General features: G+C 39.1%; 1 protein-coding gene across 3 annotated transcripts in view; it reads left to right on the top strand.

The window, feature by feature from the left end:
- The window catches only part of LOC122801881 (chloride intracellular channel protein 4-like), a 406749-nt gene extending 391995 nt beyond the window's left edge, over positions 1-14754 (top strand). For all 3 annotated transcript variants that reach the window (XM_044071556.1, XM_044071555.1, XM_044071557.1), the window contains one exon: positions 14036-14754. In XM_044071556.1, coding sequence (XP_043927491.1) covers positions 14036-14197 — 162 coding nt within the window. In that variant the 3' untranslated portion in view covers positions 14198-14754. The remainder of the gene's footprint in view (positions 1-14035) is intronic.
- Positions 14755-24766: the final 10012 nt, after the last annotated feature.

The following is a 24766-nucleotide window of genomic DNA, read 5'->3' as shown; positions in this document are numbered from 1 at the left end:
CGGTAGCATTGTTGCCTCACCGCAAGAGGTTCTCTGGTTTGACTCCTGGCTGCAGTGCCTTCTGTGTGGAGTCTACATGTCCTCCTGGCATTCGTGTAGGTTTCCTCCAGATGCTCTGGTTTCCTCCCATGTTTAAAGATATGCATCTGGAGCATTTCTCCTCAGGCCACTGCTGAAAATGGGCTTCGTTCCAAGTTGGACTTTCCCTGTTAATAAATAAAAAAAAACAAAAGGGGGGGGGGTGGCGTGGGCAGGAACTGGAAAGAAAAAGAATTTTTAGAAGCTATGTTGCCATTTTACAACCTGTTTTCTGTTGCTAAGGTAGCTACTGAGCCAGGATAACATAGGGTGGGAGAGGCCTAGGGAGGAAAGTTTATTTAGTAGTTTAGGATGAGAGATGGTGAAACTATTAGGGGTGATAGCGGATGATAATTTTACATTCGACCTGCATATACAAAATTGCATAGGAAAATCTCATCAAAAACTGGGGATATTTTACAGAACCAAAAACATTCTCACTGACGCAACTAAGGCTACACTTGTCACTACTTATCATCTCTCCACTCTTCTTTATGGTGCTCCCATCTTTACTAACCTCCAGGCATCACAAGAATTAAAACTTGAACAATGCTATAATAAAGTTACTAAATTTGCAGGATATACCATATTTAGAACCCACTGCTGAAAAGCCTAAATTGGTTAGAACTACTACATCAACTAACATATGCACAACTTCTTACCACCTATAAAATTATCCAGCGTCCATCTGCCTGCACAGCACTAAAAAACATTCTACACAACTATGTTCCCAGTCGGTCATGGAGATCCAGTGAACAAAAATTACTGTCTGTATACAAACCTAGCAAATCTGCTGGGCATTGTTTATACTCGTAAAAGGTTGCTAAGGCCTGGAACTCTTTACCTGTATCCATCAGGTCTATACCCTTCGTCACATCTTTCAAAACTGCTCTGAAAGACTTCCTAGATAAAATCTGTCTCGATTCTTGCTCAAATCCATGATAAACTATATCCCTAAATATGAACTAGTATCTTTTCGTGGGTCTATATCAGTCCGTCTATCCCTAAATATGAACTAGTATCTTTTCATGGGTCTATATCAGTCTGTCAAAACAGCTGACAATCGAACACCAGATGTTTGAACTGTGAAGTTCAAACACTGATTATTGCGAAGCCACGGAACACCAAATTCTTTCCCAGGGAAAGAATTTGGTGGGCCGTTTCTGTGGCCTCGCGATTATCAGGACTGTGGTGGGAAGTTACGGGTCGGGTTCAGGTAAGTGTGCGATTGTGTGGACGTTAGGGTTAGGGCGCGGGTTAGGTGAGTTAGGGTTAGGGTGCAGGTGAGGTGGGTGTGCGATAGTGATAGACTTTAGGGTTAGGGTGGGATAGGTGAGTTAGGGTTAGGGCACGGGTCAGGTGAGTGTGCGATAGTGACGGACCTTAGGGTTAGGGTTAAGGTAAGTGGATAGATAGTAGTGTATGTACAGTTTAGTGTAGGGTTAGATGTAGGATTTTAAGTGTTTGTGTGTGGTGTGCTTGTGTTGTTTGTGTGTTTCTTGGAACAGAGATTTTTTTTCCATGGGAAAAAAAATCGCTGTTCTAAGACTTTGATGTTTTGTACTTTGTGGTTAGAAGTTTGAACATATGGTGTTCAAACTTCAGCCATTTCGGTGAACTGATATAGACCCTCTTTTCATTCCTTATACTGCCTTACTGTCCCTTCTTCACTTACTTCCTTACTGCTATCTAATTCTTTTGCCTGAATTTCTCTCTAAATATACCATAAGTCTGTTTTGCCCTCACTTCATATTGTAATTACTATTTGTATTAGACTAACTTACCTTTACTTTCTGTACAAACTGTCTAATGTTTCTCTAAATATTAAATGATTATCATATACCTTGTATCGATTCATAACCAATTTTTCTATATTATGTCTAATCTATTATAATTATTTAAACTGCAGATGTTTTTTGTTTTATTTTTGAAGATTGTAAAATTATTGTTATTAAAATGTTTTGTAATAATTTGGAACTTTTCTCCCTGAGCCTCTGCTGAAAATGGGCTTCTACCCAGTTGAATTTTCCCGGTAATCAAATGTCAATAAATAAAAATCAATAAATAAAAAAAATAAATAGTTTGGATATGTCAAGTAGATGGATGAGATTGTGACCTGCATTTCTATGATGTTGAAATGTAGAAGGGCAGCTCTGGTGTTATAACTTGGATGAAAGCTATGTTGGGTCAGTGAGAAGTTGTGGGAAGTGAGGTGCTTGAGGAACTGTGTGTATATGCATTTCTGAATGATTTTTGATGAGGGAGATAGCTATGAGATAGGTCTGTAGTTAGAGAATTTTGTTGAATTTATGTCTTGGTGAAGGGGCATACCTCCCAACCATACCGAATTACTCAGTTTTTACTGAGTTTTGGGATCCAAATGAAGGGGTGCCACGAATTATCACGCTGTCATAGCTGACGTCATCACGCACATGATGATGTCAGCTCGACAGGGCTACCAGCCAGTCGGAATTGAGCTCAAGGAGCTCACATCATGATTTCCGGCTCTGGCTGTGAGCAGGAATGCGTAAACGGCAAGATACAGGCAACAGCAGCATTAATTGCGGGAATGGCAGACAACAGCAGCATTGCGAGTAAATAGATTACACTAATGCTCGTTTTCGATCAGCAGCAGCATTGCGCGTAAACGGATTACACTAATGCTCATTTTCGTTCATGAATTAGGCAGCAGCAGCAATAATTTGTTCATTAGGTAAGGAAACAAGCGTGTGTGTGTGTGTGTGTGTGTGTGTGTGTGTGTGTGTGTGTGTGTGTGTGTGTGTGTGTGTGTGAGTGTGTGTGTGTGAGAGTGTGTGTGTGTGTGTGTGTGTGTGTGTGTGTGTGTGTGTGTGTGTGTGTGTGTGTGTGTGTGTGTGTGTATTCTATCTGTTTACTATCAGGATAAATCAGCTAGCTCTAGTAGTGCTGTCTTTTTTAAGTGGCTTGCATAAAGTCCCAGTTTACAAATAGATTCAGTGGGAATTCAACAAATAATACATGGTGATGCCAATCAACTGCTTGTAGCCTTAACTGTCTGAACTACCAGATAGCTGAAACAAAAATGTCAACTTGTGATCTTTTTTCCACAGAGACAAAAGTCTGTGTATTTTATTTTGTACAGTTCAGCTTCTCCAAGTTGTGATAATCCTTTTTTGTTGGAGCTCATACCTTAAAAGCACTACTCTCAAGCATAGCTTTGTTTGGCCAGTTAACAATAAATATCTGGGCTACTTAGTGGGTGCAAAGAACTAGCATGGAAAAACAACAACATGAAAAGAGTCTTTAAATAGGTGCATAACTTAAGAATTCTACCTGGCTGAATGAGAATACACACCCATGGTCTCAGCAAACCTTAACAGCAATGGCATTTTAAGAATGCTGCCTTTGCCTGTAGTAGCACAAACAATCATACCTATTTAAAACCTTGTTGTATCCCAAAAATATAAGACTGTCTTAATATACATTAAAAAAAAAACAATATATCATTCAGGTTAAATCTATAGTTACTTGCAAATCTGGTATCCATGGACCATCCTAGCTTATCAGAATGCTTTTAACCTGACTAGTTTTATCTCATATACCTCATATCTCTCTCTGGCTCTCTCTCTCTCTCTATATATATATATATATATATATATATATATATATATATATATATATATATATATATATATATATATATATATATATATATATATATATATTTATAGATACACACACACATATTTTTCTCCATCCTGGTCTCAGTGCTTCCTATAGAACCAGAAGTTGTGCTTAGAGCGGATTAGCATTATTTTATCTTAGTGGCAAAGTTTTGCTTTTCAAATCTGTTGCAGCAATTTAGTCTCGAGTAAGTGAAATAAATCACATAATAAAATTCTAGTTTAGTAAGATTATTATGATTAAATCATCTTGATTTTTGGGTTGAAACAACTCCAAAAAATGTTAATTTTTTAATGATAAATAATACGGAGTGCATGATGCAATCAAAGGTCTGGAAGCTAAATAAACATCCATGCAGTGCTATAGCAGCAAGAAACATCAATGGTTGGTGAGCTCTAAAATCAGCAGCTTTAGGTCTTTGAGAAAGTTTATGAACTAAATGTTATTTCCTTTATTCAGAAGGGTTCATTTTCCTTTAGCATTTTAGTGAAAGATTAAGTGCTAACCTGAATTAAAATACTGTACTGAATATTTATGCTGTTATTTATCATGTCACTGAGCAAGTAAACAATTTTTTTGGAAACTGAAGAGTTTGAAGTAACTTAATCTTTTGCAAATTTATTTTGAACCTTAAATGCCTGCATATGTGTGGTCAGTTCATTGACCTGTGCTTTTCAAGAGAGGATTATTCTTTTTTTTCACATTCCAAACTGGAAAAGTTGATTTGAAATGCAGATGTGAAAAATGCAAGGCTTTTCTCCTTTATTCTTTTCTGTATGTGACAGTGTGAAACATAGCTGGGGCAAGGGTCAGTCGTCCTTGTTCATTTTTTTTTTCTTGACATGCAGAGCTAGCACAAGCAAGTGGGTTGCACTAGCAGAAGGGTAGTTTTCATCAAAGAACAGTTCTAAATAATCATTTATTGCTGAAGGAAAATTGGCAATATGGTAACCCTGTGGTAAATGAACAAATGAAATAGGAAGTCATGTATACAGAGTAGGGTGGCTTTTACTTTATCAGATGATTAACAGATGCTAAGAGCTAGTGCTGGATATACTGAACAGTTCTGTAAATGTAATCTCTGAGCTATGGTGAGAAGTGAAAACAGTATTCCCCCATTATTGGCTTTTGTGAGTTGAGAGCTATGGTGAGATGTGAGAACAGAATTTGTATTCCCCCATTATTGGCTTTGTTGTTTGTCCAGTTTTTTTGTGCTAAGAGGTTGAGAGCTATGGTGAGAAGTGAGAACTGAATTCACTAAATGATAGCCATTAAGTTTCAGTCTACCTGTTTTTCAAACTGGTGACAAAATAGCCAGGTAATGGGACATTGGAATGGCTGCAGGGGGACTCTGGTGCCATATTTTGGTTGTCTGTTCTTCAAATTAGATGTTAATCAGCATATAGATTTGTACCTATTTTTCATGGGCCTTGTCCAGATTTTTGATGTTTCCAGGTTGAGAGGTATGTGAAGGGGCATGATACAATATTTTATCCAGAAGGTTGGGGCATGGCTCTCTGAAATGGAATGGTTAGTAAGTATGAACAGTGGGTAGGCCAGTGGGTCTGCTGCCATTTGATGTATTCATCTGGATGGTCATCTGCATCTAGTCTCGTCGGTTTTAGATTTTGGAGATGTGTTTCTTTGTTGTTAAAGTAGGACAGATTTTAATAAGAAGGATATTGTGAGGTCATTTACCAAAGTAGGCAGTGTGGGAGCACAGGAGAGACTATCTTTGACAAAAAAACTAATTGTTTAGATGAAGTGATTGTTAAACTTAGTGGCAATGTCATTGTTTTTATTATTAGCTGATGGTGTTGGTGTGTTCTTTTGGCCAGGGTGGAGAAGAGTTTTCAGTGATTCCCATAAGAGCTTTGGGTTATGTTGCTGTTTTTCTTGGAGGTTAATATAAACATTTTTTCTGCCTGTTTTAATACAGGATTTGTAGGGTTTCTGAGATGTCTGGGATTTTGAAAGTTGCTTTGAGATTTGTTTTTTGATCTTTGTTTCTAAGCTTTGTGCCTGATGAGTGGAAGTTATGTTTGTTGCTGTTGTTAACCCGAGTGCTGGGTGAGATTTTTTCATTTTTGTTCTGATGGGAGCTAGCTGATTTAGTATATTTATAAATATTTTGTTAAATTCTGAGACTGCTTCCTCTAGAAGTATTTTTTAGAATATTTCAGTTAAATAGGTGAAGGCTGGAAATAAAAGTTTGGACTTGGAATTTGCTGAGGTTGTGTGCCTACTTATATTGTGGTTGTCTGTGGATATTGTTTTGCTGCCTTAGAGTAAAGGTAGGAATATGGTTACTGATGGTGTCTGGTAGACAACCACTAGTGGTTATTTTGTTTGGAGATGAGGTAAGAATCCAATCTAATGTAGATTATCACCAGATATTTTGACAAGACTTGTTGGGGCACTGATGAATAGAGTGAAATTATAAAGGTTTATTGTGTAAGTGGGAGTATCCGAGCTTATTAGTTGCCAGTCAATGTTGAGGTCTCCCAGTATGATTGCTTTATGTCTTATGTTGGTGGATACTCAACAAAGGATTTCTTCAGCAGTATTAATATTCTTACCTGGGTATGTATAAATATATTATGCAAATGCTCATTTTACCATTTACCTAAGAGATAAGCATCTCTGAATTGTTAAATTGGGGAATAGAATTAGAGTGGAGAATTGCTCCAAGGGTATTTATATAAAAATGGCTACACCCCAGCCTATTTGCTTTTTGTTTCACCATTTTAAGATGTTGTTGCTTGGTGGGGGAAATTTGTTCATCATTTATTCAAGAAGTTTTTGGGTACCCAAGAAAGAATGTATCTGAAAACTAGCCGCAGACCATTCTTCTTAAATATTCCCATTCTCAAAATTATGAGAGAATTTTATCTTTTTCTTTGGTTATTTTTTTCTGTTTTCTGGCTTGTCTTTGGTATGTCGATAGCTTTAAGAATGTTTACAAATGGTATGGCTCCTGTAATAGGCAGTTAGGGTAATAGGAAAGAGACTGTTTTCTGAGGTTAGTAGACTGTCTTATTCTTACGGATTATTTCACAAGGTATTGTGAATCTTCAACTTTGGTAAAAGATCTGCTTCTCAGATGGGGATTTCAAATGAACACTGAGAAGTTTTTTCTCATTTTTCTCATACGACAGTTTTGATCTGGGATGTTTTTTGGACATATCCCTTATGATAGTTTTCCTTCCTCAGGACAAAGTGGAATGTTGCCAACAGTACTTTCTGGGATTTTCCAATCATACATTGGTATTTCCCTGGAAATATCTCAAAATTCTAGAGTCCATGGCTTTTATTATTTTCAGGATTTCTTTGTTTACACTTCATATGTAATAAATTGAATAACATGCTTCCAGACCCTACTCAGTCTGTAGACACAGATGCATCAGGCTTTGCTGTGACCAAGAGTAGGGAAGTCCAGGACCTCTGGAACATGCAAGACAATATAAGGCACATAAAGGAAGACTGTAATAAATGCTTTCTAATTTCTGAGCTGTCTGTCAACACCAGATCCTCTGCTGGTATTGCTAGCATTCATAGACAACACTAGAATGATGTGGTGCATAAATAAACACAGGGAAATCAAGTCCACCCCCCCCCGACAGATTAGCTACATTCTGACAGAGCAAAACATTTTGAGCAGGACCAGGACAGACCATCATAAATGTAAGTTGAACATGGCAATCTTCCTGGAATTGGTCCATCTGTGAGGAAATTCTCAAGTGGCTCTATATGGCTTCAGCTGCTAGACTCCTTGCTCTCAGGCCTGGAAGTCAGGTGCCATTTCATTCCCATGGAAAGAAATGTACCTGTATAATTTTCTACCCTTTATTCTGATAGCTAAGATCATTTTAAAGATTCAGAAGGACTCCTCAAAGATAATTGTGATGAATCCTATTTGGCCAAGGAAACAGTGGTTCTCTCATCATTCAAACATGGCAAAGGGCAGCTGCCACAAGCTTCCTCACAAAATGGACTTATTCACACAACACAGGAGTTGTTTGATACATCCCAACCATCAGCTTCTTCAACTTGTAGCTTGGATCAGATAGTAAAGAAACTTGGCACTAGAAAATCTTAGATGGTTAAGTTAAAAATATTTACTAGCTAGTGTCATTCCTAGAATGAATCCCCATTTAAGGCCTAGATGCTTCAAGTTCAATAATATTTATGTGAGTTATTATCCATTGGCCTTTTTTTTCATCCATCAAGATTCACCTCTGAGCCATATATGCTTGTCTGCCCTGAGACTCCCTACCCCCCTTTTCTTCCCTACCTCAAATCAGCAGTTTTTGAAAACGGCTTTTATATAGCTGCCTACCTAGAACACGGGTGTCTCCTTATTTGTCTCTTAATTTTGCATGGACAAAATTGCACTATTTTCCTTGTAACTTGATCAGTTTAGTTGATCTGAAGTTCTTATGTTTGAAAACAATATTACCTATTGCTCTTATTTCTTCAGAAAGAGCATGTGGATTGTAAGCTTTTATGGTTAGTCATCCCCGTCTCATAAGTTCATAGGTAAGTACTAGACCAGCTGCCCTTGTTGGCCATTTTAAGCCTAGCCAGTCTTCCTTTTTGTGCTCAAATTAACCTATCCCATTTGGTTAGAATTTGGCCTTACCCATTCCATGGTCGATAAATATGCATTACCCCTAATGAGAATAACTGGGATTATACTATAGATAATGTGAGATGACCCATTTAGGAGCTGTCTCTGTCCATTAATAGTACAGGAAGCAGTCCTGGGGTAAATTTTCTGTTTCCCATCCATAGATCCAAGTTGTACCTGAATATTGACAGGAATGAACTTTGTTTTATGTGGATGGGGAGTCTGTTCTACCTTTCCCTCCAAACTGCTCTGTTGATGTTCCAGAAGTGGCTTAGATGCTTAGACCCCTAGACCAAGTATTTCTGATGCCATTTGACTTGCTGATATGCAATAAATTGATCAGTATTGGGTCAGAGGATGCCTTGCATGTCAGAGACAGGTGACCTGTTAGCAGTCTGGAGGATAAAAAGTATAGTGACAGAGTTTTGAGTTGGTCTACTTAGGACATGTTGTTTAGGCCTTGTATCCCTTTATTAACTTATCTCTGTGGATGGTCCAGTTGTTGAATGTGTCTAAACAATCTCTCTGAATATGCCTTATTTATGTGAAAGACAAGTTTTCTTTGAGAACAAATCATTCCTTTATGCCTAATGTCTTTTCTGACATTACATAAGCCAGGCTATTAATGCTCCTGTTTCTTCTTTCCAGAGCCAAAAAATAAGGTAGAAAGAGTTTTATATACACTAGATGTCCACAGGCAACTCTGATACTATAAGGATAGGACTAATACCTATAGGAGTGCTGGTGTGTCTCCTATGAAGATAAGAAAATGGGACAAGCAGTGTAAAAACAGACAATTTCTATATAGTTGTCCTATGGGGTCTATATTACATAGTCAAAGCTTTAGGTAACCGAATACCTAAAGCTCGACACCAAAACAGCGAAAGCTGTAAACACTGAATGGCCACTTCCATGAATTCTTTCGTAGGAAAAGAATTCACTTCGGCGAAGAAAAAAAAATTCAAATCCTATTCGAGTGGGGAGCTTTGCCCCTCACCCCCCCAACTAAATATACCAACTCCAAGATTGCTGTACAGAAGAGAAAAGGGCTTAATGGCTTTCGCTGTTTAGGTGTCGACCTTTAGGTATTCGATTACCTAAAGTTTTGATCACTTAATATAGACCCATCCTATGTTATACCTTTTTGTTATTCCCACCTTAACAAGTCACTTCCAGTTGAAGGTAGGGTCCATTCTTCCAGGGTTCTGGATACCTTTGTGGCTTACTGAAAGGTGGTGGACTCAAAATTTTCTAGATGAAGCAACTTAGTCCTCTATGTATGCATTTACCAAGCACAACAAACTAGATTATTTTTCTAGATCCATAGCAGGCTTTGCTAGGAGTACTCTCCAGAGGCTACAGGAATATGATCCATCTTCCTTCCTTGCTTTCTACTTGTCCAGTATATTACACTATAACAACACTGATCTAATGATGAACATAGTGCAGTTGCATAAGTAAATTTCCCATAACAGTAGATGGTTGAATACAGCACTGCTGCAATGGCTGGTCCCTCTCTCCATACCCCTGTCGTACCTATTTTTATGCCAGGGTGCAGCACTTTTATTGGTGTGGATCATAATTGTCAAGGTTCTAGACTGCCTCTTCTCTGAAGTTTTGGTGCCTTGGCAATTGAGTTGATCTTGCTTCCCACTTGTAAGCAGTGACTAAGGTATGTGGATGGTGCCCTAAAGATTTGGAACCTGACTGTCTGGACTGATCCTTGGCAGGACATCCCATATAGCTTAAATTGCTGCAGCAAGGATTCATTCAAACATCTACTATTATGATATGTTTATTTATACACTGTATTTTCCCTTTCTTCCAACAAAATTGTTCATAGGTGTACCTAACGTGTGTGGGTGAATGTGTGTTTGTACATCCTGTGCCGGCTTCCATTACATTGTTCATAGGTGTACCTAACATGTGTGGGTGAATGTCTGTTTGTGCGTCCTGTGCTGGCCTGGTATCTTAGTCAGGAGTAACTTCACTGCCTTGTACCCACAGACTAAGAGGATTGTCTATATCTCACCCATGACCTTGAAATGATTAAAGAAGGTTATCAATAGAATGAATGACAGAAGGTGTTGATTTTGCAGCCTGAATCTAGAAGATATTTTAATTCCTGTAGTACTGTTATGTATTGCTGTCACTCATTGCTCAGTGTTTTTTAACTGCTGTATATATTGTTTTCACTGGATTTTGTTGTTATGCTCTGTACTTTGATGTAAGCTCTGGGAAGTAGCTTAATAGAGCCTTGTGGATCTGTCTACTTCCCCATTAATACACAGAAACTTAAAGTAATTAAGCTGTGTTTTCTTGATGTCACAACACTGAATTTACATTTTTTTTACTTTATATATCATTATGTCATAAGATAACGGGTATCCATAAAGTGGAATATTTTCAAAATGTTTATGTTGTGTTGCAGTCCTAAGTATGGGTAGCATATTTTCTTTCTACTGAATTCTGCATGGATTCACATGAGAATGAACTGTGGAGGAAGTGGGGAGGCATTTCTTTCTATACATAGATATTGATGTGGAAACTTCTTATAGTTAAAGACAACACTTCTGAAACATCCCACCACTTATTGAGTATTACAGGTGTAATCAGATCAGTCAGGCAGATTCCCTGAGGTTTTTAGTTTTATAGTTACATCTTAAGTCACAGCATTTGAACATGCAATCCAGAACAGACAAACTAAATAACCATTGAAAGCATGAACTTATATGGAGTTTATTTACCTACTGATATTTAAGATTAATAATGGCTATATGGCGTGTTTTTTTAAATGGGAAGCTAATTCCCAGAACACTGACTTCTTAATGACATATAAATAACAGAAAAATAGGATCATTTATGTTTTAAGTCATCTGTGTAGTGGTTTGGACCAGCTATATTTCCTGCTTAATAAAATATGTCCATCTTTCAAATATTCAGAGAAATAACTAGTTTGAGGCTGTTTTACATTTGCAGAAGCAGCTTGTTACAGTTTCAGAGCAGAAGAGCATTTTTTCATCTTCAAGTCTGAGAAGTCATTTCTTTTTCCTTAACTATGACTTGAGTCAGCACGTAGTGGCAGTTATGGTTCTGCATCTGTTTAAGACACAATGACAAAAGATTATAGTACTTGTATATCATTTTTCTTCCTCTCAACCCCCCCCCCCCCCCTGCTGACTATCAGCATTTTCAGCTTGGACACTTATCATACAGGCAGCCACCAGGGAATTTTTAAGTTTGCTCCCAACTCCCACTCTCTTTTTGTAGCTGATATGTGGACCTGTATACTGTGTGGTATTCTGTGCCCTCCCCTGGCATCTGTATGTTCTCACACATCTGTCTGGGCTACCATCCCTGGCTTTGATCCCCAAGCCACACTTTCTGTGATGTTATGTTTGTCATGTGAGCCTCCGCTTCCACAGATGCCATTTGACAAGGTAGGGTTGATAATTTAAGCAATTCAGTCTCATCCTCTCCTGCCTGGCTATTCCAGTGCCTAAGCTAAAAATAGACTCAGGTAATCTGGGTCATAATCAGGGATTTGCCCTTTTATGCCACAAAACTGGGCTCATACAAAGCATTAGAGCATTTATTTGGTAAGCAGGTAACCAAAATAAAAAAGTAAAAATCCTTGTGACATTGCAAAAGCTGAACAATTCTGCTATGTACCACTGCTGTTATAGCTCTTAGTTGTTTTACAGACTAAATCCTTTATGCTCCAGTAAGTTGCTGAGTTGCTAGGTGGAACGTCCTTAACATCAATAACTTCACTACCTTTTAACTTTGAGGAAAATGTTAATCATTAACAGAATCTGCTAGATGAAATATAGTCAATGGTTTCACTGGCAGTTTAGTCTTAAAATGTTTAGAATAGTTTCAAAGAAACAAAGAACACATTATATTTTGTCCAAATAGTTGGTAGTGTGACACAATGAATAGCATGTCTGTATCATGGCAAGAGGTCCTCAAGTCTGATTCTCATCTGTGGTACCTTCTGCTTATCTCTGCTGCATGAGCTTCCTTCCACCTCCCCAAAACATAGAGTAGGCTCACTGGAGTTCTCCTAATTGCCTTTTACTGTGCACTTATTGTGAGACTGTGCATTCTGAGATAGACCACCTGCTGTCTGATACTGGTTTCAGTACCCAATACCTTGTGTCCACTGGCTGCCATGAAAGGCTTTGGCTTTTCCAAAACCCTGTAAAGGATAAAAGGGGTTACCAGAAAAAAGGATGAATGATGTAGAAAATACTGTTTTATAGCAGCAACTGAGCTTTCTTAAACTATTAATATTTAGTTAATAAGAATCTAGGGGGGTAGCTTGATATCAACAGACATTTCAAAATTGTGAAGAACCTTTTACTGACACAACTTTTCACTCTTGGACAACAAGTATGGTTAAAGTATAATCATTAAAATGGATCATGATGGACTGGGGAACAGCTAGGCATCATTGCACACTTCACACTAACAAAGACATCACAAGAGTAAAAGATATAGGGACTGCATTAAGCTGAAGGTGAAAGTATAACAGCAAATGTTACTGAGATGGGTAATATGCATTGTAATGAGTTATCTCCAGCTCCTTGTTGAATTGTTACCTTTTATTTTTATTATCAAGATATTTATTGTGTGTGTGTGTGTGTGTGTGTGTGTGTGTGTGTGTGTGTGTGTGTGTGTGTGTGTGTGTGCGCGTGTGTGTGTGTGTGTGTGTGTGTGTGTGTGTGTGTGTGTGTGTGTGTGTGTGTGTGCGTGTGCGTGTGTGTGTGTAATTTATTTGATTGAATTGGGATAGACTAATGAAGGTATGATATTTTTGTGTGAACATAGATCTTAGCAGCAATTTCCATATTTGATGTATTTTTTTAACTTCTTCTTGCAGCTAATGTGGAACATGCATGCCTGTAGAGAAGAAACTTAAGCCAATTTCTCTGTAATTATTAGAAGAATATACAAACTGTATTGTTCACTGTCATGTATGTAGACATAACTACTTTCCTTGAACATACTATGACATCTTCTTTGTGTGTATTTTGTTTAATGTTTATGAAAAAAAAAAAAAAACACTTGAAAATACATTCATACAAATACTGACATTCTAAATGTTTAAAAAAACTACTTCATGCAGCTATATTATGTAATTATACTACAGTGGTGATACATTTTATAGTAATGTGATGTAATGTAACTCACAAAGAATTTTCCACAGCCATAACAAAAAATTAAAAGATGTTAGTTGTTGTGCAAAAACAACACATCTAGATGTGGAAGGATACTCGGCCTTCAACCTCATGCCTCACCGCAGTCCTAGATAGCACTTATCATACATCAGCCAACAACTGTTATGTCTTAATACTTAATTAGCATCTAACTCTTGTGCTGGTTTCTTTAAATGTAATAAAATATACATTGATGTGTATACTCCAGTCCACTGTTCAAAAAGTATACTTAGATTAAAACTCGTGTTCAGCTGCTACATTATTAAGCATCAAACATTGACTTTATGATATATTCCAGAAATATGCAGCAGATATGCACAGGGCAAATGTAATGACTGAAATGATCAGTCACTGTGATTATAATAATCCTGAATGACTGACCTGTAATAGAGGGCACAATAAAGTTAATTCCTTGCCTCTCTTTTGTTGCAATTTTCACCAGGTTGTGGCAAAGAAGTATCGGAATTTTGAAATCCCAGCTGAAATGACTGCAGTTTGGAGATATCTGAACAATGCATATGCCAGAGATGAGTTTACAAACACTTGCCCTGCTGATCGGGAAATTGAGTTTGCATATTTAGATGTTGCCAAAAGAATTAAATAATGCTTTGAGTTTTCAGAAAGTGTTCGTGTTCAGAAAATGGCTAAAAAATTGGATTTAGCTACATTTTTTCAACTAAAACAGACCTTGATGTTTTTTTTTTTCAGAATAACTTTGGAGACGCATCATTTTTGCTATTAGAATTTTCATTATATAAAGTAATTTACATAAATGACACATTATCTGTTTTGTTTAACAAGTAAATTAACACTTACAAGTAGCTTTATTTACAAAACTAGCCAAAATGAATTTGTTAAATAAAGTATGTATTTTATCATTGCTCAGCTATGGAAAAATGTATGATAGTTTGCAAAATGAGGAAGCCAGAGTTGCCTAACATTACAGACTGATTTTCAAATAATTTAAGAATGCACTTCATATACTAGTGATCAGAAAATATATTTTACAAAATCAGTTGATCTTTTTCAGATGAAAATCTATTGCTGTTATTTTTACACAGTATCTTAATGAAACTATGAAAGCCTTTCTATGAACACTGTTTTATACCTAAACTCATTTAACTTAATATATGTAGAAACCATTAAAGCTGGAACAATGTCTTCTTTTGGTAATAAGCCATTAATCAGAGTAGGGACACCTGGTAAGGAATGTATCTTCAGCAGTGTGGACAGTTTACCTAAAATATATAAGCAATTAAGTTGGCAAACTTGGAAATCTGGGTGCAGCTTTAATCTTAACTTTGCTTTTCACATGAGACCTGCTACTTCATGATTATACTCAAAGTTAATTTCCCTGGCCCTGTGGCATACAGGAATGAAGCCTTGACTACAGCCCAGATGGCCTCTACTCAATTATAGGTTCATAGGTTCATAGGTTTATACTAGGCTATCTGCCCTAAGGCATTTATAAGCCTAGCCCAAAGTTATGTGGCTTACGCCACCCCTTATGTTAGAAATAATGTGCCCATTAGTTTGTTGTGCCTCTGTCCAGCAGTGACACAGAGATGATTCCCGGGGTAAACCTACGATCTCCCATCCACCGGTCAAGATTTCTCTTGAACAGAGCCAGCGAGGTGCTCTGCCTCACATGGACCGGGATTTTATTCCACAGCATGGGGAGTCTCTGGGTGATAAATCTATCCATCCAGCATGTCCTATTTATATCCGTGCTAAGGTTTAAGTCACTTGCTCTAGTGGTTCTGGTGGATTTAGATTTTTTGAGGTGGAGCATGTCCATTAATTCCGGGTTGGTATGGCCTTGTATGTCAGGCACAGGTCACCTCTGAGCAGATGGTATGCAACTGAATAGAGTTGGAGTTTCTTCAGTCTGGCAGTATATGACAGGTTTTGGAGTCCCTTTATCCTTTTGGTGAGGAACTTTTGGAGTCTCTCCAATTGCTGCAGGTGTCGGGTGAGATACATCCCGAATGGGGCATTGTACTCGATCATTGGTCTGATAAGTGAAGAGTACAGGGGAACAATGACCTCACTTGATCTGGATGTGAATCCCTTCATGATCAGATGGGCAATGTAGAAGGTCTTTCGAACCACTTTAGCAATGTGAGTGTCAAACGAGAGGCCACTGTCAACCTGGGTACCCAGGTCCCTGATAACCTCTTCTGTACTTAGTGGGTTGCCACCTATATGGTAGCTTGGGGTTACCTTGTTTTTCCCGAAGGGTATGACTATACACTTTTTTGTGTTTAACTTCAGGCCATGGCTCTGGCACCAGCTATCAGTTTCCGTGAGACCCCTCTGATGGATGTCTGTGTCCGATGTACTATCCACTATGGCACCCAGTTTGCAGTCATCCGCAAACTTTGTCAGCCATAGTCCTCCTATGTTTGCCTGTACTTCTGAGAAGTAGATGCCGAACAATAGGGGGCCAAGGACTGAGCCCTGTGGGACACCACTTGTAACCGGCTTGGGGTCTGACATCACTCCAGCAACTCTAACCCTGTGGGTTCTGTCCTTTAGCCAGTTTGCAACCCATCTTGTGACATATGGGTTTACATTTAAGCTGGTAAGTTTCTCTATGATACCCGAGTGGGGTATTGTGTCGAAAGCTTTTGCAAGGTCAAGGTAGGCTGTATGGACTGCCTTTCCCTCATCAATGGCCTTGGTAACTGTTTTGAAGAAGTCGACCAAGTTCAAAAGGCAAGATCTGCCCTTGACAAAGCCAAACTGGGTTGGGTACAAGGTCTGCAAGTCCCCTATGTCCTTGTTTATGAGTTCCATTATGATCCTCTCCATAGCTTTGCAGACCAGGCTTGTTAAGCTTATGGGGCAGTAATTACCAGGGTCCGTAGAGGCACCGCCTTTGTGGAGTGGGACCACAGTTGCCGTACGCCACTCCTTGGGCACATATCCTGTAGTAAGGCTAAGATTAAACAGCTGCCTTATGTGTGGGTTTAGTTCTTCATTGAGTTCATGTAGCACACAGCCGGGGACACCATCCGGTCCCATTGATGCTGTGTTTTTAGCTTTAGAGAGAGCAGCTTTCACCTGCACATTTGAGATGTCTGGGAGGCTACACTCTGTTGGGATAGTTATCTCTCCTTTTGTGGGGGAGAGGGGGGTGAAGTTTGCGCTGAACCTGTCTGCCAGTATGTTGGCAATGTCTGTGGGTTCAGTGATTTTTGTATCATTTTGGACTAATTCTGAGCATATCTGGGAGTTTCCACCCAGGTTTCTGACATAGCTGAAGAAGGCCTTATGATTGTCTTTTGAATCTATGGCAATTTTTTTCTCAAAGTTGGCCTTGGATGATTTTATGAGGGATCGTAGTTTCTTGCTAGTACTGATCAAAGATGTCTTCCCTTTTTGGGATTTTGCTCTATCATGTAATAGCTTTCTCCTCTTATTGTAAAGTTTGTTTATGGCTGGGGTCCACCAGACTGGATGTTTGCCCTTGGTGGAAAGAGTCTTGGTTTTATTTGGGATTGCCTGATCCATGCAGTCCTGAAGGTATTCATAGAAGGCATTTGTAAGGGCTTCCGCAGCTTGGGTTGTGGTTTCCATTGGCTCGGGGGCCTTGAAGGATACCACACCTGTCTTGAGTAGTGTGAAGTTTGCTTTAGAGAAGTTCTTCACTGTGGTCTTTTTTGTTTGGGGTGGGGGGGGGATGTGGATTTCTAGTGAGATTAGTTTATGATCTGATCTCACCAAAGAGGGATATACTTCCGGTGTGGAGCATTTTGTCCCCATGTTTGAGATGATGAGATCTAGTATATTTTCTCCTCTTGTGGGGACGGTGACTAGTTGTTCCATGGCATTTGAATTTATGAACTCCAGGAACCTTTGGGCTAGAAAGTTGGGGCTTGAGTAATGTTCCCAGTCTATATTCGGGTAGTTGAAGTCACCCAATATGATGGTGTTTGGTGATACATTTATACCCTCCAGTGTCTTCAGGAAGGCTGTGTGAGTTTCCTGAGTTTGAGAGGGTGGCCTGTAGCATGCTACAAATTGTAGAGCAGTTTTGCCTATGGTTAATTGCACCTGGATGGTTTCTGATGCTTTGTGCGTAGCCAGCAACCTGGAGGTGTGGGTATCCTTGATGAATATGGATACACCCCCTCCTTTTGTGGTATGGTCCGGGTTTTGGGGCCGGAACGCATGATATGAGGTAAAACCTGATAGTGCCGGGGTGCTCTCAGGAGCCTTGAACCAGGTTTCAGTCACAGCACAGACATCGATGTTCTCCATACTGAGAAGGGCCTCGAGTGCATGCATTTTGAGATTTAGACTTCTGGCATTGAGCAGCATTACCCTTAGTTTCTTCCCATTTTTGTTTTCTAGGGTGGTAGGTTTAGAATTTGAGCCTTGCCTAAAAAAGGCACTATGGGGGTGGCAAGAGCCTTAGCCAATATCCGGAATCCCAGGGTGACAGGTGCAAGCCGTCCCTTGTGAAGCAGCGTGGCTTATCAAGCATGTCATCCCAAGCAGACAGACACTGGATCCCCTTTGAATGACACCAGAAATTAAGCCAATTGTTAAAGCTGATCATCTTGTCACTATATTGTGGCATCATTCGTGGTGAAGGAAGGATACTGCTCAGGGTCAGGGTCATACCTGCCTGGGCTACATAATCAGAGAGCTCCTCTATGTCTCTTTTCATGTAGTCCAGGGAGGTACATCTCAGGTTGTTCACACCAGCATGGACAATGACTGTGTCATACTTGTACTTGCCGTGGAGTGACCTGAGTGCTTCTGTTATGTGGCGGATTCTAGCACCCGATAGGCAGCTTACCGTGACCTTCTCCTTGTTCAGCCTGGTGAGTGGGACGTCATTGTGTCTGACTATGGAGTCACCTATGACAAGTATGTTTGGTGTTGTATTTGGCCTTAAGGGCAGTGACTGCTTTGCACACTGATTTTGTTTTTTATGTGTTGTTTGTGTGGTGTCTTGAGTTTGCAGTTGCTTGGGTGTCTGCTTTGGAGGCCTTTGCTGTTTAGGTAAATTTTTACTCAGAGCCTCCGAGTATGTCTTAGTGTGTTTATGTGTTTGATTCAGTGGTGTGGTTGAGTTATGTGAGACTTGTATTGTGGTTTGTGTAGTTGCCTTCTCCTCCTGCCTGGTCTTGCCAGTCCTGAGTTGAGAGAGCTCAGCATCCAGTTTGGCTAAATAGCTGCATCTCTCGCAAGTGTTAGTGTTATGTGGGAGGAGGAGAGGGTTGTCCATGTACATGAGGCAATTGTAACATTGCCTCAGAATTCCCAGATTCACCAGCTGGGCAGGAGAGGACGCCAGCATCTGACCCTTCGACATGCTAGAAAGAATTATGAGTTGGTATGAGTCAGAAAAGTAGAGGGCTTAGCAGGGAAGTGGGCACTCCTGGGGGGGTTTGCAAGTGAGGGATTTGTATAATATAGGAGTGCTTGACCTGCAAAGAAAATGCTTATAAGACAAGGGATATGCTTTTAAGACAAGTGCTGAGCTTTTTGAGAAGAAGCAATTAGGAACAAGTGCTGCGCTTTTTAGTGAAGGTGTAAACTGTTTAGGTTCCTAACAGAGCAGTTCTAGGGGAAAAATTGAAGAACAGACTTTATGGAGCCAAAAAAAGTTTAACCTTGTTAAACTGGCGCTGCCCGATGCTGCTCTAGTGGCAACTCCATGCTAAATCACGCTAAAGCACGTTAAGGCATGCTTGATAGCAGGGGCTAGAAAGAAGCAGGAATAGACCCAAAACGGACAATAAAACTACAGTTTCAAGTCAGTAACCACTCCTACGGGGGGCAGGGAAGCTGCTCAATGTTATTCACTGCCACTGATCAACAGAGAGACTTTCCTTTAGCCCAAGCAAAAATGGCCTCACAGAAACTTTACAAACAGTTCAGGAAACAGCAAGCCTGTAACTGAACTTTTTTAAATCTCAGAAAAGTGGGAAAAAAGCAAGATTTTTTTTGTTTTTGTTTTTTCAGAGATAGCAGAGGTTCACAGGTAATATCAAGTTATAACAGTGCAGTAAATGACCCCACACAAGAGTGCTAGGTCAAGGACAGAAAATATGCAAGTTTTGAGAAAAAACGATTTAAAATTAAGTGCAAACAGGAAATTCAGTAAACAACTTTTGGTTGTGCTCTAAATACAGCTACTAATGCAGAAATCAAGTTTAACAAGCCAGAAAATGCTCAAACTAGGCAGCTATGCAGAAAAACTTAGCAAATAAACAGAGAAAAATACTTAAAATCTCAAAAGTGGCTCCCTTCTTCTCTCAGCATTTTCTCCTCTTGGTGGGTGCTTCACCAACAGCCAACAAGCCTGAAAAGACGCCAAAACCACGAGGCAACTAGGTTTTAAGAGAGGAAGATGAAGGAGTTTTGGAAATGACCCCTGTTGGCCAATAAAACTACAGTTTCAAGTCAGTAACCACTCCTACTGGGGCAGGGAAGCTGCTCAATGTTATTCACTGCCACTGATCAACAGAGAGACTTTCTTTTAGCCCAAGCAAAAATGGCCTCACAGAAACTTTACAAACAGTTCAGGAAACAGCAAGCCTGTAACTGAACTTTTTTAAATCTCAGAAAAGTGGGAAAAAAGCAAGATTTTTTTTTTGTTTTTGTTTTTCAGAGATAGCAGAGGTTCACAGGTAATATCAAGTTATAACAGTGCAGTAAATGACCCCACACAAGAGTGCTAGGTCAAGGACAGAAAATATGCAAGTTTTGAGGAAAAAACAATTTAAAATTAAGTGCAAACAGGAAATTCAGTAAACAACTTTTGGTTGTGCTCTAAATACAGCTACTAATGCAGAAATCAAGTTTAACAAGCCAGAAAATGCTCAAACTAGGCAGCTATGCAGAAAAACTTAGCAAATAAACAGAGAAAAAATACTTAAAATCTCAAAAGTGGCTCCCTTCTTCTCTCAGCATTTTCTCCTCTTGGTGGGTGCTTCACCAACAGCCAACAAGCCTGAAAAGACGTATCATCTGAGTGTCAGATAGGGAAGATGAGGTTAAATGGCCAATACCAGCTCATTCATCCCTGCAGAGTGGAGACTGCTAGGTCTGCAGCATTGGCAATACTTAGAGTTGGCTGGCTTGCCTGCAGTGGCCAAATTGGATCACACTGCATTGAGCAGAGACTTTCCAAATGAACCACTGAATGGTAGATGCATGTAGGAGCATAGATACCTCCTTCCCTGATCAAACAGTTACACTGAGACTGCAAAAAGCCTAAGAGTAGGTCAGTTCAAGGGACCAGAAAGCTCACCTGCTATTGACCACCTGCCTGTCACCACTAGGGAATTGGATGGGCTGGTGCAGTTTCCCAGGTAGTGATGAGTAGGCCATAGGACTCTTGCCAAGTCTAATGTTGCTGATCTCCTGCGTCTCAGAATAAATAAATTTATTAGGTGTAGTAAGCTGAGCAATCAACAGGGTCCAACTAAAGTGGTGGTGAGGGGGGTGCAAAAGATAATTCTGTCATTTAGACGTGACTAGTCCTGTCAGCTGGTAAAGAAGTGCACCGATTGGCCATTGTTAGACTATGCCATGATTGCTGATTTAGACCTGTAAATTTAAATCTATTCCAAAAATGAGCAACAGTTATGTGAGATACACCCCATAATATTGTTTCATCTTTAGGATAAGCTGTAACTCTAAGACAGTCTAGAATGTGCCTTCCAGATGGTAAGATAACTCAGACTTGTTTCTATTAATATTGGTAGCTCCACCCATGAGACAACCCTCATTTCTAGAACAAGCAGAACACAATGAAAATGCTGATGTTCTTTCATGATGTGCAAAGAAAAAGGCATATTTTAACAATGTTACATGCTGGGATCGATGCATATAGAGACCATAAAAAGGTGAGAAGTGGGTTGCAGCCTCATGCTAGAATATTTATACTGAAGTTACATATAAGGTGCATCATTATGGTGGATTCCTCACATAACCTATATCACACATTGAGACACTCTGGTTGAGCAGTCAAAGTCTTCCAGTCAGAACCTGTGGAATCATTGTTTGAAGACCCTCAGAAAATAATACCTTAAGAATGCTGATCCATATTATTTTCTCGATCTAGAGACTGATTTCAATTTATAATCTTTAATAAAGCTATAAATAGTAGACCAAGCAGTCATCACAAAAGTTTCATCCAAAGAAATATTCCTGAAGGCTGAATAGGGTACAACAATGGCTCTGATGGAATGCATTTTAGGAGGCTGTTTTAAGGGTTTCTTGTACTTGCTGTGGCTAAGTGTAGTACAGTTAGCTAACAATTTATATAAACTGACAAGTGACCTTCCTGGCAGCTCTATGTTTGACAAAGAACTGAAGATATTTCTTGAGAAGAACTCTTCTAACTACTTTATATAGTACACCCAAAACGAAAAAAAGTTCTCCTGTACAACTGGAAGGAATATGATTCTTTTATTGTCCAAAAACTTTTCAAATGAGCGCTTTCGTCTGCTCAAGGCAGACTTCATCAGATAAAAAACTCACTGGTGCATTAGATTTTTATATATAAAATCAACAGAATAATTATTCAATTAACATCAATCAATTAAAAAACTTAAAGTTGTATCTTCCGTCAGTTTTTCTCTATTGTTATACTCAACTTAAAACAGCTTGAACAATATAAGATTTTTATACAGCCTTTCAACCTAAAATGAGACAAAATGTCTTATGAAATTGTATTCCAAATACCAGTAAGGAATGGTAATCATGTTGTTGAGTAGTTATGAATGTTGTTCATCCCTTTCTGAACATATGTGTATTTATTGAAATAAATATCCCTTTTATCATGTAATAACTGTACCAAAATGTGTATGAATACAACAAATGTACAATTATGCAAACCGAACTAGTGTCTAACCCTGGTATAATGGTTTACCCTTCATGTTGGTATAATCTGAATGTTGTATTAATAGGAAATGCCTCAAACAGCTTCTGCCCTACCCACTAAAATAGCCTTAATATTTATGTATTCATTGAGGCCATACTTTATATATACTTTATATAGTACCTCAGTTGCCTATGAACATTCATAGTATAAAGTTAAGCATTATCAAGGTTAGAGTAGTCTAGAAAGACAACTAATGAATGGCTAGATTTGTAATGTTAGATGGTGTGGTGACTATAAAGGTAAATGTGAAGTGCCAGAGAGATAGGGTTTGATTTCCACCACTGCAAGACACTGTGATGACCACAAGGGGTATGGTCTATCAAGTCATAAATAACACATACCCATATGAATAACTAAATGCTTCACTAACTGCAGCCTGGCCATAACAGCATGCAGGAAATATACACTGCTGCCCAAGGTATGGGTCGTCATCATTCATACCCAGTAACACCCTTCACACTGTTCACCACATTGAACAAAGTCTTTGCCTGGCTTCCCAGACCTCTTTCTCACAACTCTTTCTGTGTTTCAGTAAATTATACTGTTCTAGGATTCACCCCCCCACCACCCATTACTTTTCAGGGAAGGCAGGTATTATTCTCCAGTACAACAGCTGTCTGCCATGGTTCCAGTAGTAAATGGCTATCATCCCAGGTTATCAGGTTGAGGACATTTAAATTACTATTTCACTCTTGTGAATAAGAAAAATATATTATAAACATAAATTATAGTGTGCCACAAAGCAGTCTGGCCAGTGGAGGTAGATGCTAGCACAATTATCGCTGGTTAGCCATAAAAACTCTCTTCTCACTTATAAGCAGTAAAAGATGGCATAACCAGTCACAATTAAAAAAAAATGAAAAAAATACTGTATTTAGAAAGGTTAAGTTAGGTAATGCAGTTAAATATACTGAGAGATATTGGATTGCAGATAGAAAAAGAAAATCATCTTTTTATGTTTTGTTTTGCAATGCGTTAGTCTTCTAGCATGGGAGAAGTTACAGGTCTTGTAAATTACATTTTCACATCCTCTATATAATAGCTGTGGTTCCCAGAAGCAGGGAGCTACAAACCTTATACATTTTTACTTTTTACATTCTTACAGAAATGCAACAAGCTAACACATTCCCCCTAAGACACAAGCATTGTAGATTTAAGCATATATTTTTAGTTTATCTGCTGCAGATTTTAGAAAACGTAAGTGCAGCTCAGGTATGTGTTAGATTCTGATTCAGAAAACACTGACATATTTATATATAAACCTCATGCCTCTTCTCCCTCACAGACCTCGGACAAGTTTTCTTCAGATGCGGGTGCACATTTTTGGTATACTAACCAATTCCTCATCTTAAAAGACTGTCTGAGTTTCCATCCCTTGTAATAGGATTAGATCCAACCTGAGTAATCTGCACCTTGCATGTTCTGTGTTTATCTCACTAGCACTCACTGTATGACCTAACTAAGACACTTCTGCCATTCCTGATTGTCACTTATTGACCTTAATAGCCAATCCTGCTGTTTTTAGTCTACCCAGCACCTCCCTAACATGTTGAACACATTCTTGCCAGGACTGGCTGTAGATTGCAATATCATTCAGGTAAAGAACAGTATAAGTCACAGCTGCTGCTGAAATATGATCTTATCACCATCTGGGTGTTTGCTGGAACATTCTCTATCCCAAAGAGAATCTTCATGAACTCATACAACTCAAAATGGGTGACAAAACCTGAAGTTATCCTCACTGCATATGCCAAGGTTATCTCCCAGTAACCCCAGTACATGCCATTAATAGTTAGGTATGTAAAAGGCTTCATCTGTCTTTGGCATAGGGTAAGAATCTGACTGTCTGTGTCTGTACACAGACAACTCTCTCCTCCTACCACCCAGCACTACAACCTGTGTGAGATGCACTTATATAGCCAAACTAGAAGCAAAGCTGTCTTCACCCAAGACTGGACTAAACAGTCAAGAGGAGAAAGTAAACACTTGTACCACACCACACTCATCGCATAGTCCCTCAAAACTAACCCCACCAAAACACACACATAGAAACACAAAACACACACCTACTTTCATGGAGGCCCTCAATAAAAATCTGCTCAAGCAACAGAGGCCTCCAAAGCAGAAACGCAAGCAACCTCCACCCCTCAACACAACCCAAATGACACATACCCAGAAACTCAGTGTGCCACTCAACCACAGCCCATAAGGCATAACAACGTACCCAACACTCTAGTAATAGGTGACTCTATAGTCAGGCAC

This window comes from Protopterus annectens, chromosome 5.part0 (genome assembly GCF_019279795.1).
Source record: "Protopterus annectens isolate FY-2018-M chromosome 5.part0, PAN1.0, whole genome shotgun sequence".
NCBI classification, from domain to species: Eukaryota; Metazoa; Chordata; order Ceratodontiformes; family Protopteridae; genus Protopterus; species Protopterus annectens.
Note: the sequence above shows the minus strand (reverse complement) of the source record. Positions and strands in the feature narration are given on the sequence as shown.